This window comes from Thunnus albacares, chromosome 22, assembly GCF_914725855.1.
Source record: "Thunnus albacares chromosome 22, fThuAlb1.1, whole genome shotgun sequence".
Classification (NCBI taxonomy): domain Eukaryota; kingdom Metazoa; phylum Chordata; class Actinopteri; order Scombriformes; family Scombridae; genus Thunnus; species Thunnus albacares.
In genome coordinates, this window is record NC_058127.1 from 20455507 (window position 1) to 20473963 (window position 18457).

At 39.2% G+C, this 18457-nt stretch overlaps 4 protein-coding genes across 4 annotated transcripts; 3 read left to right on the top strand and 1 right to left on the bottom strand.

Annotated features, from left to right (window-relative positions):
• Nucleotides 1-2592: 2592 nt before the first annotated feature.
• Nucleotides 2593-5698, bottom strand: LOC122974498 (perforin-1-like). The gene is made up of 3 exons (XM_044342536.1): nucleotides 5692-5698; nucleotides 4420-4612; nucleotides 2593-3835 (listed from the first exon to the last, which is right to left on the bottom strand). Exons 1-3 carry the CDS (start codon nucleotides 5696-5698, stop codon nucleotides 2593-2595), a joined length of 1443 nt encoding a protein of 480 aa, XP_044198471.1.
• A 1157-nt stretch (nucleotides 5699-6855) lies between these two features.
• si:dkey-85k7.11 (endonuclease domain-containing 1 protein) lies at nucleotides 6856-8158 on the top strand. Its single transcript, XM_044340532.1, has 2 exons — nucleotides 6856-7042; nucleotides 7492-8158. Exons 1-2 carry the CDS (start codon nucleotides 6857-6859, stop codon nucleotides 8149-8151), a joined length of 846 nt encoding a protein of 281 aa, XP_044196467.1. The 5' UTR covers nucleotide 6856; the 3' UTR covers nucleotides 8152-8158.
• Nucleotides 8159-11570: 3412 nt separating this feature from the next.
• LOC122973762 (endonuclease domain-containing 1 protein-like) lies at nucleotides 11571-15492 on the top strand. Its single transcript, XM_044341492.1, has 2 exons — nucleotides 11571-14413; nucleotides 14641-15492. Exons 1-2 carry the CDS (start codon nucleotides 14120-14122, stop codon nucleotides 15226-15228), a joined length of 882 nt encoding a protein of 293 aa, XP_044197427.1. The 5' UTR covers nucleotides 11571-14119; the 3' UTR covers nucleotides 15229-15492.
• Nucleotides 15493-16437: 945 nt separating this feature from the next.
• On the top strand, nucleotides 16438-17922 carry si:dkey-85k7.10 (endonuclease domain-containing 1 protein). The gene is made up of 2 exons (XM_044342537.1): nucleotides 16438-16761; nucleotides 17236-17922. Exons 1-2 carry the CDS (start codon nucleotides 16438-16440, stop codon nucleotides 17815-17817), a joined length of 906 nt encoding a protein of 301 aa, XP_044198472.1. The 3' UTR covers nucleotides 17818-17922.
• Nucleotides 17923-18457: the final 535 nt, after the last annotated feature.

The following is an 18457-nucleotide window of genomic DNA, read 5'->3' on the forward strand; positions in this document are numbered from 1 at the left end:
CCAGAAGAAGGAACAGTTTCTCCTCCTTCACGGTCACACTTAAAAACAGTTAACTCACTGTGGCACTGTGCAATAACCCTAAAAAGACTATAATACCCACTGTACCTACAAATTGTATATATTTATTTTAGTCTATAATATAAAATGTGCAATACATTTCACTCACTACTGTATATCTGAACAGGCTGTATGTACTGCACATAACCATCTACTGTATGTATAGAAAGTAATGCCTTTTTTTACAGTTTAATATTAAACTCAGCACTCCTTGCACTTGTCACTTTTTTGCACTATTTCTATCTTGTTTACAGTTCACAGAAACACTTTCACTTGTACATAGTCATTCCTTGTGTATATTTCTGAAGACTGTTGTGTTGTTATTCTCTGTAAGTATACTGAGAGCCACTGGACCAGAGCCAAATTCCTTGTATGTGTAAACATACTTAGCTAATACAGATGATTCTGACTCTGAAGGAGGACTTAAGTCAATGAAAATACTGAGGAAATGTGCAAATATTGAAAAACTACTTTTGTTGTTGCAGGTGTGTATCATCTGGATAATCATAATTCAGTCTGGCACATTTTCAACATAGAAACTGTGTGGCTGAGATAACTTTTGGTAATAATATCAATTAGAGTTTTTTTGTTTGTTTTTGTATGTTTAAGAAGTACATTGACATGTCTGAATGTGTGTGTGTGAGTGAGCGCATCAGCAAATACTACACAACACTAACTGAACACACAAAGGCAAACTTAAGAAAATTAACAACACAGACATGATGGACATAGAAGGAGGAACAGAGTGAACTAATTCAACTGTTGCATGATATTTAGACTGACATTTAAAATAGACATTTCCAATTACAATGAGCAGAAAAGGAATGACATGTCTGGTCAAATTTAATTAAAAAACAGTATATAATTAAAGTGAGTATAGGAGCATCAGAGCATAAATAATAACCACTTAATAAGCTACAGTATGCTGTATTACCAACCCAAGATTCTCCGTGTGTCAGTTGGTTTGTGGTAATTTTATTAATTCAACATCAACTGAAGTGCTAACAGCCTTAAGGCAGGTACTGCATTATTATCTAATCTTGACATCCTATTTTTGCAGAGGGGTCCTGAGTCAAAATGTAGTTTTAAGACCTTTGGTAGTTTATATTGTTCATAGATTAGAAGATGTATTATCCTAAATTAATTGCTTTTTATTTAAATTAATACGGAGTAATTGACTTAAAGCCCATACAATGTACAGAGAGAGGAACTGAGGGTCAACATGGGCTCAGCACTTCATTATTTCCTCTTAGTCATCAGCAGATTAATCTAACCACATACCGTACCAGTCAAAGGTTTGGACACACCTTCCCATTCATTTGAATGATAAATGCTTTTAATTTGACAAGCTTACATTACTAATTTCTAGTTGACATTGTGGGTGTATGTGATGTGCTATTGTGTGTAGCTTTGTATTTTGTATTATGTGTCCTGTGTGTTTTTTCCTTTGTACTGTTTGTTATTGTGCTGTTATATGTTTTAATTGCGACCTGCAGATAAAAATTAGCGATTAGCTAACCCATCAAACGGTAACATTTATGTTTAACACTGTACATGGTCCCAATAAATACATAAATAAGAAAATAAAGTGTGTCCAAACTTTTGACTAGTACTGTATGTGTTTCTGATATTATGTCCACCCACTTGTATGTAAACGTGGTGAATAAAACATTCTCAAACGTAGCATTTGTTGCAGGGTAGCTGTATTGGATTGTGTAAAAAGGTACAAATATTCCTAATATTTTTAGATTGATTGCATGTTATGAATACAGATCTAATAGACAGCAGAAATAACATGACCATTAATAGCAGTATTAATACCTTCAATAATAGTTTGATAATCATTAACACATGTGTATTCATCAATGGCTGTGGAGTTGTAGTCTGTCGTTGTACTTACCACCAGAGGGCAACAAACCAGCTTAAACCAATTTTATTGTGTTATAAAACGTCATCAAAGCATTTGTATTCCACAAAAGGGTTGAAATTGCTTCTAAATGTATGGCAGAACATAAACAACCAAAACAGGGAATGATATATCAACAATGTAAAGTCATTGACTGACTCATATTCATTATGTGTGTTACTTACAATAAAGAGTAACTACTCATTATCTAAGAGTGAAAAAGAAGAAAGAAAGCTCACAACAGTGGACCAGAACAGAACTTGAGGTGTTTTGTAGCTTGCCACATTTGAAAACTTTTCAAATCCTTATTATTCTTGATTTTATTTTCATGCAATTGGGCAGTCATATCCTCAGATCTCATAAAAAATGTTTCATTTTTCAACATGACAGTCACAGGTTTGTCAAACCATGACAGACTGCACTTACTGCTACTCTAGTGCATCCAGTTTTAAAGAAATCTGACAAAACTATTGTAGAATTAATGTAAATGTAAATGTTACATATTATTACAGTAGTTGCAAGTTAGCCTATTTAAGCTGATTACATTCATTTTTTTGTGTCTGGTTGCAGAGTGATTTTGAACATGTTTAATCTAAAAAGACTGACTTTCCTCCATCAGTGGATTCCAGTCACAACTCACTGAGAAGAGGCAGATGAGCTTGAACATCCATCTCCTTGTTTCCCCTCATGACAAAGGTCAGGGGGTCATCCACAGTGTGGCCCCCTTTCAGATGAACCAGCAAGTCCTGGTTGACATTCAGGCTATTGCGGGATGAGTACAGGTCGAGGAGATCAACTTTCATCCTGAACGGGCTATACTCTGAACAAGTGGCACCTCTCAGCCCGGGGGCACACTCTGCCTTGTAGGAGAAGTACAAGTTGCCATGTTTCATGGGACACATGGAGGTGAAGGACCCAGCTCTGACTGATTTGGTGCAAGACCCCAAGAGGTCATTGGCTCGGTCATACCAGTGATTATCTTCATCCCACACCTCAAGCTTCAGCTCTGTCTTCAGGGGCAGCTCAACCGTGCCCAGGTAGAAATCTTCATTCCACTGCGGGTTATTGTTGTTGTGGATGACCTTGGTCTGGAAGGTCTGGTTGCCCAAGACCCTCACAAAGCCATCAGTTTGGGAGAATACATCACCCCACAGGCCGCTGGCATGTTTGACGGTTACAGTGAAGTGGGCCACGCCTCGCCGCTGAGGGCAGCAGTTGTCGGTGATGCATCTGATGGGTCGACAAGTACATGGATCATGGGAGCTGGGAGTGGAACCCTGCGTGCACTTGTTGGAGCAGTATTTGATTAGAGCGTGTTGCAGAATGTAGTCTTCAGTGGCCTTCTTCACTGCCTTTTTCTTCACAGGATCTTTAACTAGCTGGTAGAGCGGGTGCAAGCCATAGCTGATAATTTCTGGTTTGATTCTCAGGCTTTTACGAAAGGTATTGGGTTTGACCTTGGCAGAGAAGTGGAGATTGGATATATTACCTGAATAGCCCCCAACCACCTGGGTGAACCTCTGCTTGAATGTACGGCTAAAACTCTTCATGTTTTGATATCTTTTCAAGGCATTCCTGCAGTACTCTGCCTGAGCTTTAATTTCAGCACTCTTGACACTTGCCCTTGCAGCTGCCTCAGCGTTCAGGCAAATTCTCACCTCCATCTCAGTGTAGCCATCCAACGCCGCCTTGCACATTTGCACAGAAGTGACGCTCTTCACTCTGCCACCCAGATCGACTTTGTGCGTGTAATGTGTGCCAAAGGTGGCCAGGAATTTAATGTAATCTGGCTTGGTCTGGTTGTTGTACTGCTGTGGTAGGTTCATAATAGACTGAACAAACATGGGGTGGAGGGGTGGGGGTTTTTTCAGACTGTAATTGAAGCGGAAAGAAAACAGACTTTTAGAGAAAACAATACACATATTACAGACAGAAGAAATTTATATTGTGATTTTAATTAGCATCCTTTCTGCATGATACAGCTAACTCATCGTAATAATTGTTAGGTATAAAGAGGAACTGTAAGGATGTCCTCATAGATAATACAAATCTAATCAAATACTGTTATTTGTAAAACATTACTTTAAAATTTTTCACATGAATTTAATCTGAAATTGCTCTTTAAATATGTATGATTTCTCACTTATAGTAGATGCATTACACTTCTTGGTTAATAAAGCTGAACTTGTCCTGTTTGGACTGACGCATGACAGTCCTGGCAGCCTCAGACTGCATACCCCAAACTACACAACTTCAAGTTCGGACCTAATGTCCAGCCGGGCTCAACATCTGTATTGCACTCCATGACAAAAACTTCACTGGATTCATACAGAGTGGAGGATAACGTCAAGTTGGGTTTCAGGAGCCTCTAGTGCTGCACAGCCACAGGCAGACTCTGAAGCTTCCCCCCCACGCAGTTGTTTTTGCAAAGGGTGCAGGAGTTGTTCTTCTGTCACTAGGTGTTCACATCGATCACGTAGGCCTGTGTACGCTTCATGGTGACCACGTCAAATCCCTGTCCGGCTAGTTTGGTCTCAGGTGCCGTCCACGCAGCTTTACACTGTTCTGCTTGGCCTGTGGTGCAGGAGAGCTGGGCCAAGTGGCATACAGCCAGCAGCAGCCACACTGCACCTAGCACTGTCTGGAATGCTGTGAACAAAAGACGATGATTGCTGAAAGTTAGATTACTTTCAATTTGATATTTACAGTTTTACCTCTCACCATATCAGCTCATACCTTAGTGAGCTAATAGGTCAAATCACAATGTCAAATTGTATCTATTGGAATGAAAATATAGAACACCATGACACTATAAAAGTTTAACTAACTAACTAACTAAAGACTTAACTTTTTTTTCATCACTGATATTTAAGTAAGTAATGAGTTACAATAGTGAGAGTTACACATGTAAATATGTGCAAAAATCTATGAAATATGTGTTCATACAAAATTTGTGATTGCTAAGAAAACAAACTAGACATGAGTTTATATACCACCACACAAACAATATACTACATAAATGAATTTTCAGCTCAGTGATGAGATTCTATATGGCTACCTGAACTTATAACTACCCGAGCAGCTGAAAACAGCACAATGTTTGGTGTCATAAAAGACAGTAGATACATATCCTTCGAATGTCAATGCACTTTTACGGTAATTGTGCATTGCCAAAGTGCTAAAATTTCACAGCAATTATTTTCAAGTTGGTTTTTTCGTGAGACTATTTATATGAATTTGTATAAGAAAATGCCGGATTTGTAAGTTATAGAACAGCTGAGTCTATATGTTGTCTTACCATCACTCATTCAAAATAACTGCTGTCTCATTACCATTAATCACTGAAAAACTCTTGCTTGTTAAATTGTGGGATAGTCTGAGCTAATTTTTATAAACAGCACAAGCATTTGTCGGATATCTTCATTGTTCCATTCTAGTGTACTTTTGGTTGTGTTTCCAAAAACAAAACGAAATTCTGTTTTACTATAGAGCCAAATTAAGCATAATAAAACAACAAGCTTCCAATTAACCATACAGATGCTTTTTTAGAGAGGAAAATAAAGGACAAAACCTGACTTAATTGAGACGACTGACAAGAAAATCTTTAACTGAACACAAAACAACTTTATTCTAACCCAAAAGAGTAACTGGATGTAGATCACAAAATGATTCCCAATACAAAAAGCATTTTATTTACCAAACATTCGTTTAGTGTTATATTGACTTACCTAACATATCAGCCTGTGCTCTTATAGCAAAATTATGGGGTGGTATGATATTGAAAATGCTCTCTGGCTGAATATATATAGTTGCTTATTGCGCATGTATCACTTGCACCTTTACAAGTAATTTGTTACTCCTCTGTTTTAAATTTCTATGTTCCAGTTATGCAAACACCACAACGTTACTTCAAGAGGAGCCATCTCTGTATCTGGACAGATCTATCAACCTATGGGTGTTTTTGGTAGAGGAACTATCTTGTCAGATGTGCATACTACTATACACAAGTGCCCTTACAAAAGGTGTGATCAGCTCAGATGTGTTATGCAACATTTGCATGCACATGTAGATGTGCATCTCTGCAGGCTTATGGAAACAACAGACTTATTTAGTTTTGCAGAAGTTGTTGGAAACAAAGTTGTGGGAATCTTTCTGATTCAACATAACTGCTCATTTTGATAGTTTCATGCATTCCTTAACAGTCTATGGTTAACAGAATACAATCATAAAAACCCATTTATTCATCCATGGCACTACTTGCAAAGGGTTTTTTTGTTGTTTGCTGTCTTTATACAGTTTTTACTGACACATACTGCATGATCCCATAGTGCAAAGGCGAAGATAAACAATAGAAAGCAGTTTATGTCAAATGTATTTAGAGATGCAGAGATGTGGGTCCCCCATTGCATTAGTTTATTATCTTAAATTAGGTAAATGCAGTGAACAGAGTGAATTTATGAAATCATTTAGAAGCATTTAAGAACATGAACGCAGCCTGTCTGTGCAGAAATGCATGGCTGCACAGACATTGCAGGGGCAGATAAGTCAGCTATCCAGCCAATAGAGCCACTCTGAGCTACTGCTTCTTTGCATACTGATTCTCTGTCCAACAGCCATTACTTTACTAGATTACAAGGGCAACTCCAATACAGGATGACATATTGTACACGACCACATGGAATTAATTCATTCATATTGATTCGTGACATGACATGTCAAACCCCCTGATGAGGAAATAACCCGGATTCCTTTTTTTTTACACCCATCTACTCCAGTTGTATGAATATGCACTTGTTTTGCACCTGCTTTCTGTCCTTCTACCTCCTGCTGGCATCACCCCCGGTGAGTGCCAGCGTGTCAAACAGCTTCAAAGACTGTGGACACTTTTTCTACATGCAGATACCACCTGTCGGGATCAGAGGAACAAGCCTGAGGAAGATCTGCCAGAGGTATGCAGACAAACTGCGCTACTCCACGTTGTATGACAGCAGTCGCCGCCTCCCCCTCTACTCAGCTTACGTCTTTAAGAAGTCTGATGGGAAGAGGAGGATGGACACACCCTGGATGTATGAGCCTCAGGTACAGACAGCAACACTGCTTACTGTTAAGATTGAGAGAAGCTGATTAGTTGTCTGGGCAGTAATGTAGTTATGACTTGTCAGGTGATAACAAGATGAACTGTCATACAATATGTGTTTCTATTTTACTCTACTGACTTTTGAAGTAATAACTATCTGTTATTGAAGACCCTACAGCTTACACATAAAGAAAAACAGAAGTAGCACTGATGAAATCACCCATTTGTTTATTAAAGGATATTTTGAAGATTGGGTTTAGTGCTTGCAGCTATTATGGCAGGTACTGGAGGCAGACTTTTGCTATCAAGATAACTTTTTTTGAGAAAAAGGTGGTTTAATTAAGATTTCATTAGAGATACTACAACTTAAGGCTTGTCTGTACTGGCTTCAGTGTACAATCATGACGTTTGGGCTGTAGTCATTTAAAAAAGACACTTTTTTTTCCTACAGTTGGTTTCCGAAGATGAGAGTGGTAACATGAAAGCACTTCCCCTCACTGATGACACCCCCCCTCTGATTGAGGACAGCCAGGCTGTATTGGAGGACTACACAGATGCTGTAGAATATAAACGTGGTCCACTTAATCCTGACCTGCACCAAGCAGAACCAGATGACAAATCCTCCACGTACACCCTGACCAATGTGGTCCCATTAATCACAGACTTCCTGGACACTTCCTGGAACCCTTACTTGGACATCATTCGCCGTCGCCTCAACAACTTCTGCCTTGGCAAATCTTTTATGGTGACGGGGGCAACCATCTCTGGGGCAACCATCCAGAGAGATAAAAGGGACCGCTTGGCAATCCCCAAACACTTATGGCTGGCGTACTGCTGCCCACGGTTCGATCGTAACTCACCGTACGAGGTGAGGTTCATGTTTCCCAGTTATGGGGGCTATGCACTGAATGAACAGACGGGTCACAGTGTGGTGGAAGTCCCTCTTAAGACTCTGGAGAGTTTCCTAAAGAGCCAGAAAGACATAGACAGTGACCTGACTATTTTCTATAAGGGCTGTGTGTCAGAAAACCCCTTCAAGAAGAAGAGAGACCTGACTAGTGTTTCAGTAAGAGGGGAGAACTGGATGCACAGCCATGATGAAGAATCCTAACTTTATACTGAAATGCACCTATAAATTGGACTAGCACCCAATTAACTTTAATAGTGACAGTGTTAAGTAGTCCTGGCTTCACATGTTTTTAATAAATTAAATAGGGATTATATCAAAAAAGTATAGAGACATTTGTTGACTAATGGGGGAGGTTCAGATTCAGATTTTATGGTCTCCGCCTGTGGCAGTAAGGGAAAATGGGCCATATCAGAATATACTAACTTGCACCTCCAAAGGAAAGAAGATGTAATTGCACATTAAAGCGGTACTCCAGTGATTTAGTACCACACTTCCATAAAGTTGGAGAGACTCACAAGAGAGATATTAAGAGAGGAATTGTCAAAATCAAAGCAGCAGAACCTGGGATATCCTGACTTTTAGTATTAAGTATATACCAAATTCTAAAAACAGTTTCCTACATTTCCCATCATGCAACTCAATAGCGTCTTTCATTTGAGCCTCCCTGCCTGATAAATGCTTATGTCTCTTATCTCCAGTTTGTTACGCAGGCTTCCTGATAAAAAAGTGTGGCCCGACCCAAAATAACTCTGATGACATCATCAGGGTTATTGCCTCTTTAATCCAGCATATCAATCCAAGCCAAAATGACCTGATTGGTAATTTTCAAATCATTTGTTTCGTGTATTGTGTGTCATTGACTCGGTTTGTGTTATTCTAATTCACACATTCATGTATATTTAAATGAGAACAAAGTCCATATGTAAGTCAAATAATACTATCTGGATTTCATGGTTCAGATGTTCAAATCAAATTTAATAACAATGTTTATGAAGCCCTGGAAATACTCTACCTCATTTGTGCTCTGTAAACTTGCACAGTGCTGAACAAATTAATGCATAATTATTTAGCAAACTGACTTTTTAAAAGAAAATATTATAAATACATACTATCTCTAACACTAATAAAGTATACAGTCTATGGTGTGTTTGAACCAAAAGCTGGTGAAACTTGCAATAGCATGCAGTACAACAGGCAAGAAGAGGGTGAGAATATTTTTCATGGGGAACTTAGCTCATAGTGGCTTTAACAACAGAGTTTAACAACGAGTACCTCTGACATTCTGTGGGTCCCTCTGGCCATCATTCTTTTGCATTTCACAGGATGATCTTGCAGTGTATAATATCACATCAGAAACAGTCCTCACTGGGCCACATTACTGCCACTATACTCTGCTTCTTTACACACCACAATTGAAAGTGTAAGTACTGGTTTCAACATATTAAGAATATTGGATGTTTGTTTGTAAATTGATTATGAATCAATGAATTTAATCTTTACAAAGCGCTATCATTGATCACTGACAACAGTTGATAGACCTGTCATATGACTTTTTAATTATATCAATGTCAAACGAGTTGAAATCTTGACTAGATGCTGCATGATAGATGCTTTTTTTTATGAATAAAAGAAAAAAACAAAACAAAAAACAAGCTGTTTTGTTGCCTTTTTCCATAATATCCTTGCATTCATATTACACATTTTCTCCAGTGTTTTTTGATTGCAGTTTTTGGGGGAGACTTTCATTTCAAATGATTTATCCAGAAGTTGTTCATCAGGAAAGGGGATGAAACTCTCTGGACACTTTAGTGACTTGTAAGGAGTGTAATTTAACAGGTACATACATAGTGGCTCCACTGTTTGATTAAGATACACTGTTGCAGTTTAGTCAAATGCTATATCAACAATGTTTACTGTCTTCTTTGATCCACCAGTCACAGGACACACTCATACACTCTGACTACTATACTCCTTTATAATACAGTTTTGCACACACTAGGCTACCAAGTGTTTGCAAAACTGTTATTAATCACTAGAATAAATATAATGTGTCATATTTTACTTTTTACTTGGCCTATGTCCCATCTTTGACACTATTTAGTTGTCATCATTATGTACTTTATTGCGTTAATGGACAACATAGTTGCTATCAACAGAGGGAGCCGAGTCTTCACATATTTGATGGAAATCATGTAGAGGTATTTAGAGTGACAACAGTAAATGAGAGTCCAAGTGGCTGAGTATGAACAGATATTCACTAATTAAGTTTTTACGGGCATTCTGGTTTGAATCTAGCCAGTGACCTTTGCTGCATGTCATTCTCTCTCCCTGTGGTTCCTGTCAGTCTCCACTTACTCATATCCAATAAATTATTCCTGAAAAAAGGGATTCATTTTTGATCAAGCTTTTATTTTTTACTCATTGTCAGAACTTTCTTTTCTGTAATCTGATAAACATAAAAAAAAGGAAATGTGTGAATTTCTGTTTTTTTTTTTCCTCGAAAATGCACATTTGAACATATTGTGTGACAGATGCTCGTAGGGTAATCTACTGCTTCTCTGTCTCTCTGTCTTTCACTTTCTGACTCTGACATATAAATATAAACCAGGTAGATGGAGAGATGGTGGAAAACACAGAGGACAGAGGGAGAGGAAACATTCAACAATAGGATATCATGTTTGTTCATGAGCCTGCTCACGGACAGGCAGCCACCAACAAAATTCCAGCAGCTCCACAGCTCACATGCAATACCCATCTAATTCTATAATGCAAAATGTAAAAAATGAATTTAAAAAATTAAATAATGAGTGTACAGGCACACTATCATAGCATAGCCGTGCATAGTGCTATATGCTAATGACAGCATGCTATCATGCTCACCATGACATGAACATGCTGATGTTTAGCAGGTAATGTTTACCATTTTTGCCATGTTGGCTTAGCGTGTTAGCATTCTGTCATTTACTTATAAGCACTGAGCACAAAGTCATGAGTTTTGTACAAAATCTGAAGTGATATTCTAGTCTGGATCAAAGTGATGGACAATAATGAAAAAAAACATCAGGTCAGTGTTAATTTTTGTCCTTATGTGGTAATGCAGTTTTGAAACTTTGCATTATCTCTTAACAATAATGTGACTTTCAGAAAAAATAATGAAGACTTGATGTTCACTATGAGGGATTACACAATAAGCAAGTTTCAAGTCTGCTAATTGATTTTCATATGATGCAGAAAATGAATGAAAACCAAATGGAACAATAGAAAAGCTACATTCAAAGTAAACTTGATTTGCAGTAAAAGGACTAAAATATGCAATACCACTAGTGTGGTTCTTTCATACCTTTACAGCATGGACCTTACTGTTATCAACTGTAGTGTTTTCTCAGTCAAACATTTAAAAGATAAGGCTTGAGTTTTTAATAAATGTCACTCAACCACAAACAAACCATGCAGAACAGCTGCTATTTTCAGCTGCAAGATTAAACTATATTGTGCTAGTGAGTATTTACAGCAGCAGGATGGTGTATGGGAGACTGACTCAAAATAAACTACAATTTAGTGGCTTATTAATGTGATTTTAATAGTTTTTGGACAACAGTGAAGGTCTGTGGCACAGAGGATATACCGGCTTTGGATACACACACAATAGCCTACTTGTTAGTAGGATGAACTTGTCAGTTTTGACCTCTTCATGGTATTTGTTGACAAAAAGACAAAAATCACCCGCCTTCTTTTTTTTAAACTCAAACCTATATATTTACAACTATTAACATTTATGAATGGTATATAGTATTATATTTGTAATTATTTTGTCTGTTAGGGGAAAGTTGGCCAAGTATGGTTTGAAAGATGTAGATTCTGTAAATTCTCTGCTGAGGGCAAGCTTTTATGAAAAAAATATAATAATTTAATGCATACATGCATTCATTTCTGTGTTTGGTTCCTTCATTTAAATATCAGTTCCGTGCTTTGATGTGTTTTGTTCTCTGAGATTTTTTACAAACATGAAAAGTTGTAGAAGATAACACAATCTTTTTTATTCTTACAGGTTTCAGGAAATGATTGGGAGATTAGAGATAAAACATCTCCTCATAGGTGAACTGGTGAGTAAAACATATTGAATCTTCAGACTGTAGTGTGATATTTAAACCTGCATGTCTGTCATATCATAACATTAGTCTACCATCACTTTTATCATCTCACTGTTGAGACTCACTGGAGGCAGACTTTTGCTATCACTGTGTTGCTGACAGGCCTGGACCAGAGCGAGGAGACTCTGTCTCGCCCAAATGGAGCAAGAGGTCCAAGAAGAGCTGGAAAATGAAAAGCGGCTTTCACAGCTGCTGTTCAGGAAGGTAACACTGGAGCACCTTCAGATGTTTGTGTCAAACATCCGCATAAAAGCGGAGGAGTCTGTACAAACATTTATTCCATCACTGCACAGCAAACTGCTGTGGCATTTTGGTGGCACTCAGCTTCGTCCAGTCTCTGCAAGGGATGCAAAGCCAGCAGAGCTCTTGGAACTTGAGCAGAGCACTGTGCCAGTGGTCCCAGCGGTGGTGAACACGGTTCTGAAGACAAAACTGAAGCTGCTTCAGGTTGGAAGACTGCTGACTGACTCAGCAGCTCCCTGTCTCTCTCAGTATGGACCTACACCTCTTCTGCTTGAGGTCTGCACTGTAGCGGGTTGATATATGGTCAGAGCCATCTTCAAGAAGTTTGACCATCGCTCCAAGACTTTTCACCTGATGGATTACGATAAAAGCTTTTCTCTGCCAGAGAAGGCATCATCTCTGCAATCCCGGACATGGACTGTGAAGTGCAGACTGCTGCATCCAGCCAGGTTCAACTTCAGCTCAGCACCTCAAGGGGGCTACAAGAGGGACTCATAGAGGAGAAGGAGGCCTCTCCAGACTATGTGTGTGTGCCGCTCTGCCAGCTAGTGTAATGTCAATGACTGGTGTTGCCTCCCCTAGCACAAAATAGCCTGGACACCCAGACAAAATGTCACTCAACAGGCCTGTCTCCTCTACTTCTCTCAGCCCCCTTTCCTTTCTTCCCCTAATTCTTTCACACATCAAGGTTAATGGAGAATTTCAGACATGGGGGGTTCTTTAAAAATTTGGTATCAGGGAGGGAGCACAACAGGTGAAGCTTTCAGCACACGAAAGATATTTCATTGCATGCAGGGTGAAGCCGTCCTGTCTTCGATTTTGCTGTTTTCCCGCTGTATTTTCACTCTCAGACACTAGAAACTCAGAGTGTGACAGCAGAAGACACTTCCAGATGACTTTGAGGTCTTGCTGGTGTTTCTGTCTTGTTACCTGAAAAAGAAAAACAAAGCAGAATCTTTATTTTTATGTTGACAAGACAAGCTGTTTCCACTTTATGTGCCTTGCATTTAAGTTCTTTGCAGAGCAAAGATGCAACACCACCAGATATACCAAATAATATAGCTAAGAAGGATGGGAAATTGGATTTTCCAAACAACCCACAGCAGTACATTAAGCCGAAAGGGAGATATTCCAGGTGTGCGTACACTTGTTTGTAATGTGAAAATGGATACCAAAGCAGCAGCAACCCTTGTTTTTTCTAGATGAAAGCATCTACCTTTGTCACTGTCATACTCCTAGCAAAGAGTGTGCACCAGGCTGAAGATAAGTGTTAGGCAACAGCAACTGTCATGTAAATGTGTGAAAGACAAGCTACCAGTTTCCATTTGCAGGAAGTGCTCACTTGGTTTCCTTGTTTAAAGCAACTGGTGTTTAGCTTGACTGTTTTCACAAGAGGAGAGGACAGGCAGGCCAGTTGAATCTGTGACGTTTGACTTACCAAAGGGTCTGTGGGATCCTACCTCCCTCTCCACCAATGAGAGAACACACATGTCTTTGCCATTGGCCAATGGCCATACACTGTAGCAGTTGGGTGGCAAGATGTGCATTGTTTTGCATACTGAGTCCTGATCACAGAGAACAGAGCGTGAAACCTGTAGAAGCTGTTTGAGCTCCATGGCCAGGTATAGGGACATTTGTAGCAGCTCACAGGGATATACTTTTAAAGAGGAGAGATTCATGAACATCAGGAACAGTGTTGCTCTTGATTTTTCCTTCTTCAGAAATACCCTTCTAGCACGCATCCAGGATCCGACTGCATCAAAGCCATACTGACTATGGCATTTTGGGCACAGATAGCTTTCTTGCTAGTCAACATAATGACATCAGCTGTCAGAGGGAGAGTGGAGAAAGTGTTGTCTCCAGAGTGCAGAGAATTCCTCTACATGGGAACACCGCCAACAGGGCTACAGCACCACTCCCTCCAATTCATTTGTCAGCGTTATAACAAGAAGCCACGCTACGTGACTCTGTACAACACCATGGACCATATACCTGTCTACTCTGCCTACATCTTCAAACGCACAGATGGAGAGAGATGCGTGGATGTGCCTTGGATGTATGAACCTCAGGTAAAGAAAAAATAATAAAAAATAAAATAAATAAAATAAAATACTGATAAAAAAATAATAATAAAAATAGAGGGTTAAACATTCTAAGCAACCTTTTTCTGTATTGAAATCTTGTTAATATTCTTGTGCAAATGCTTCAGTTCATACAGATGTCATATATAATATGTATCATATCTCTTTACCTGCATCCTCTCATTTGTCCTGGGTCTGTCTGCTTGTCTACGCAGCTATCCACATCCTCTGATACAGATGAGATGCAGCCTTTCCCACATGGTTACATTCACATGAATTTTGAGGATGCCCAAGCTGTTCTGGATGATTACACAAACGCCATCCTCTACGAACGTGGTACCCTCAACCCAGACGAGCATCATGATGAGCTTGATGACAAGGCCTCCACCTACACCCTGACCAACGTCGTACCTGTAGTACCCGAATTCAACAACGGAGTCTGGAACAAACAGGAGCACATTATCCGCAAACGACTCAACAACTATTGCCGGGGAACAGCCTACATTGTCACAGGCATCACCACCTCGGGGAAGATGATCCGCCGGCACAACATCAACCGCATTGCAGTTCCCACCTACTTGTGGTCAGCTTATTGCTGTGAGGACTACGACCACAATGCACCTTATGACGAACGCTATAAGTTCCCATCTTTTGCTTACTATGGCCTCAATGAGAAGAATAACGAGATGGTTGAAATCCCTGTCCAGAAGCTTAAGGAGTTCCTCAGGAAGACAACCTATGTAGACCAGAGCTTTCAGATTTTTGTGGGTGACTGTATCCCAGCCCTCAGTCAAACTGAATAGAAAAATATTTTTGCTATAGGGCAGCTATTTTGCATTTTGCCTCGAGTATCTTAGAATCACATCACATTACATTTTATTGTGTCTGATCAGTCTTCCCCAGAAAAGTTCATAATTGTTTGTTATGATACACTCTATGAGACTAAATGTGTTACCAGTGCTCCTACTTGAACAGTTGATTTAGAATAACTTGTCATTAGTCAGACTGAAAATGTAACAGTAATGTACCTGCCTTGTCAAATCTGCAGTAATAAACATTTCCAATCTGTGACTGAACTGTCTTTGAAGTTTTATTTTAACATGAGCATCACGAGCATTTCTGTGATATTATACATCTTTCACAAAAGTAACAAATTATGAAAACTGCATTTGCTTACTATAAAAACAGGAAACAATATGAAGACTTTAAGGCCTTTTTTGGGTCTTGATCTCATACTTCTCATTTTATATTTAGATCTAAGCTTCTTTCAGAATGAAACAACATACTGTGTAACTAGCAGTGAACAGAATCTAATTAAAATCGCCAAGACTTTCATACTATAGGTTAAAACTGCTGTGGTCCTTACATATAACACACTCAAGAACAGCTCATTGGTATATATACCGGATGTAGAGTGTGGATGTCTATACTTATACTCTTATTACTTTGTATCCATGTAATAAAAAGAGAGGTGTGGATTTAGAGGATCCAAGGATTGCCATCACTAAAAATTCAGTTTCTCCCTGACCTGCATTTTTTACTTTCATTCTCACTCCTAAACTATAACCCTCTGTCTCAACACACAAAAACAAGGCTTAATGCAAAACATCGTTACTCAAAGTATTTGTGTAGAACTTTAAAGAAAGGGGAAATTATACTTCTTCCATATTCATAATGAACTCAGTGTCATTTTTGTTCTCTGTATTCCACAGCTATAAAATGCTTTCAAAGAATGATAACATTCACTTCTTTTGAATTACTCCTACGACACTTGTGGCACTTTGAATATATGGAAAAGACTTTACAATGGGGCACCAGTCTGCTTAAACTACAGATGAGGCAGGAAGGGAAATAATGTTGAGTCTTGATAGAGCTGGGACAGAGGCTGTACTTGTTAGACAATAGTGGATTTGCAGAGGTGTGTTACAGTTGAGAAAGAGACATACGAGCAGGAGTAGAGAGGTCTAAAGGCATACAGAAGATTAGATATAGTGGGAAACAGAGCTGTCAGGATGATACCTACATCTGAGAAGTATGCCTTGCCCCTGGCAGCTGTCGTGATGGTGCTGACCTGTGTGTTGCTACAAGGGGCCCAGGCGGGAGTGGTGGGGGACTTCAACCATGCAGAGCGCTGTAAGGACTCTCTGTACATGGGTACTCCACCTCGAGGCTACCTCAGCAGGTCCTTTAAGAAGATCTGCCAGCGCTACGAGGATAAACCCCGCTATGTCACTCTGTATGACCCCAACAAACACATCCCCATCTATTCTGCCTATACATTCAAGAAGTCAGATGGGGAGAAGAAGGTGGACTTCCCTTGGATGTTTGAACCCCAGGTAAGTGTTCTTTTAATCCAAATTCATTGTGGGTAGGTGTGCCATCTCTGTGGATGTAACTACAGTATGTTATACAGTATAACATACAAAACTAATGTACATCTATCTGCATCATTATGAAAGGAATCCATATAGTCTGCAAACACGAAAACATATCTTATATACTCACACCTACCCAGGAATTTATACAACTGGGAAAACTATATTACTGTAGCTATGAACAAAGTAAGCTTGAGTTAAGTTATTTTACTGGATATGAAATGTTATTCAATCAGATAGTCTTGTTTTATGCTCTATTACATTAGTTAGGCAAATTATTTCACTTGCAAATGTTTTTTTTTGTGAATGTAGTAAATTCTCTTATCAAAGGATGAGCGAATAATTATATTCTGCTGAAACTTTTCACAAGTAATGAAACTGTCAAATGAATTTACGGCATTATTGTGCTGGTTTCTTCTCTCTCTCCTTCTATAGTTGGCCTCAGAAAAAAGCACCAGTAACATGGAACCCTTCCCCCAATCTACAAGCATGCATATGAACTTTGAGGACAGCCAGGCAGTCCTGGAAGACTATGCTGATGTAGTTCAGTACGAACGTGGCCAACTAAATCCTGACGAGCATCAGGCTGACCCTATGGACAAAGCCTCCACCTACAGCTTGACAAATGTGGTGCCTCAGATCAGGGAGTTCAACATGGGTCCCTGGGCGGAACACCAGGACCTCATCCGCAAACGCCTCAACAACTATTGCCGTGGCAAGGCCTTCGTGGTCACTGGGGTCACCACCACTGGACACACGATCCGTCGCAACAATCTGGACCGAGTGGCTGTACCAGAGTACATGTGGTCTGCTTACTGCTGCACTGCATTCGACCAAAATGCACCATATTTCGTACGCTACAAGTTCCCTGTTTTTGGAGCTTATGGGATGAATGATCGTATCAACAACCACATGGTAGAGGTTCCCCTCAAGAACCTGGAGAAATTCCTCAAGGGGAGGATGGATGTGGACAAGAACTTCCAGATTTTCTACAATGACTGTGTGCAAGATAACTGAGACAAAGTGGATGTGATCTCTGTTATGAGTTATGTGTTAGAAAATATCTTTAGCACCTGACTGTAGAAATGTTTGGGGTTCTTGTAGCTCAAAAAGAAACTGAGATATGATGCAAAATTATATTGTATGTAGCAATAAAATGAGTAACTGAATGAAGTCTGTCTAATTTAGTCCAACAGGACTGCAACAATTATTTTCATCATTGGTTAATCTGCAGATTATTTTCCTCAATTAATTGTTTCATCTATTAAAGGTCAAGAAAGTGCCCATCACAATAACCTGGAAACCAAAGGCTGGAAACCAATTCAAAGATATCCAGTTTACCATCACATAAGACAAAGAAAAGCGAGTCTCATCACATTTTAGCAGCTGGAGCCAGAGAATTTAGGGCATTTTATTAATTTACTGTTGAACAATTAATCTAATGTCAGCTCACAAAATGCAATCAATTGATCAAACATATTGTTGGAAAAGAAGGCAATTTCCACACTTGCAACCCCTTAGTTGAATAAATATTCAATGTTAATATTTCTCACATATCCTCCAGTACAACAGTTGTGTCATTCTTAAGTCCTACTTCAACATTTTTGATCTTGGGGCCTCATTTGCATATTCATCTCACAGTAGGGGTGTTATATAC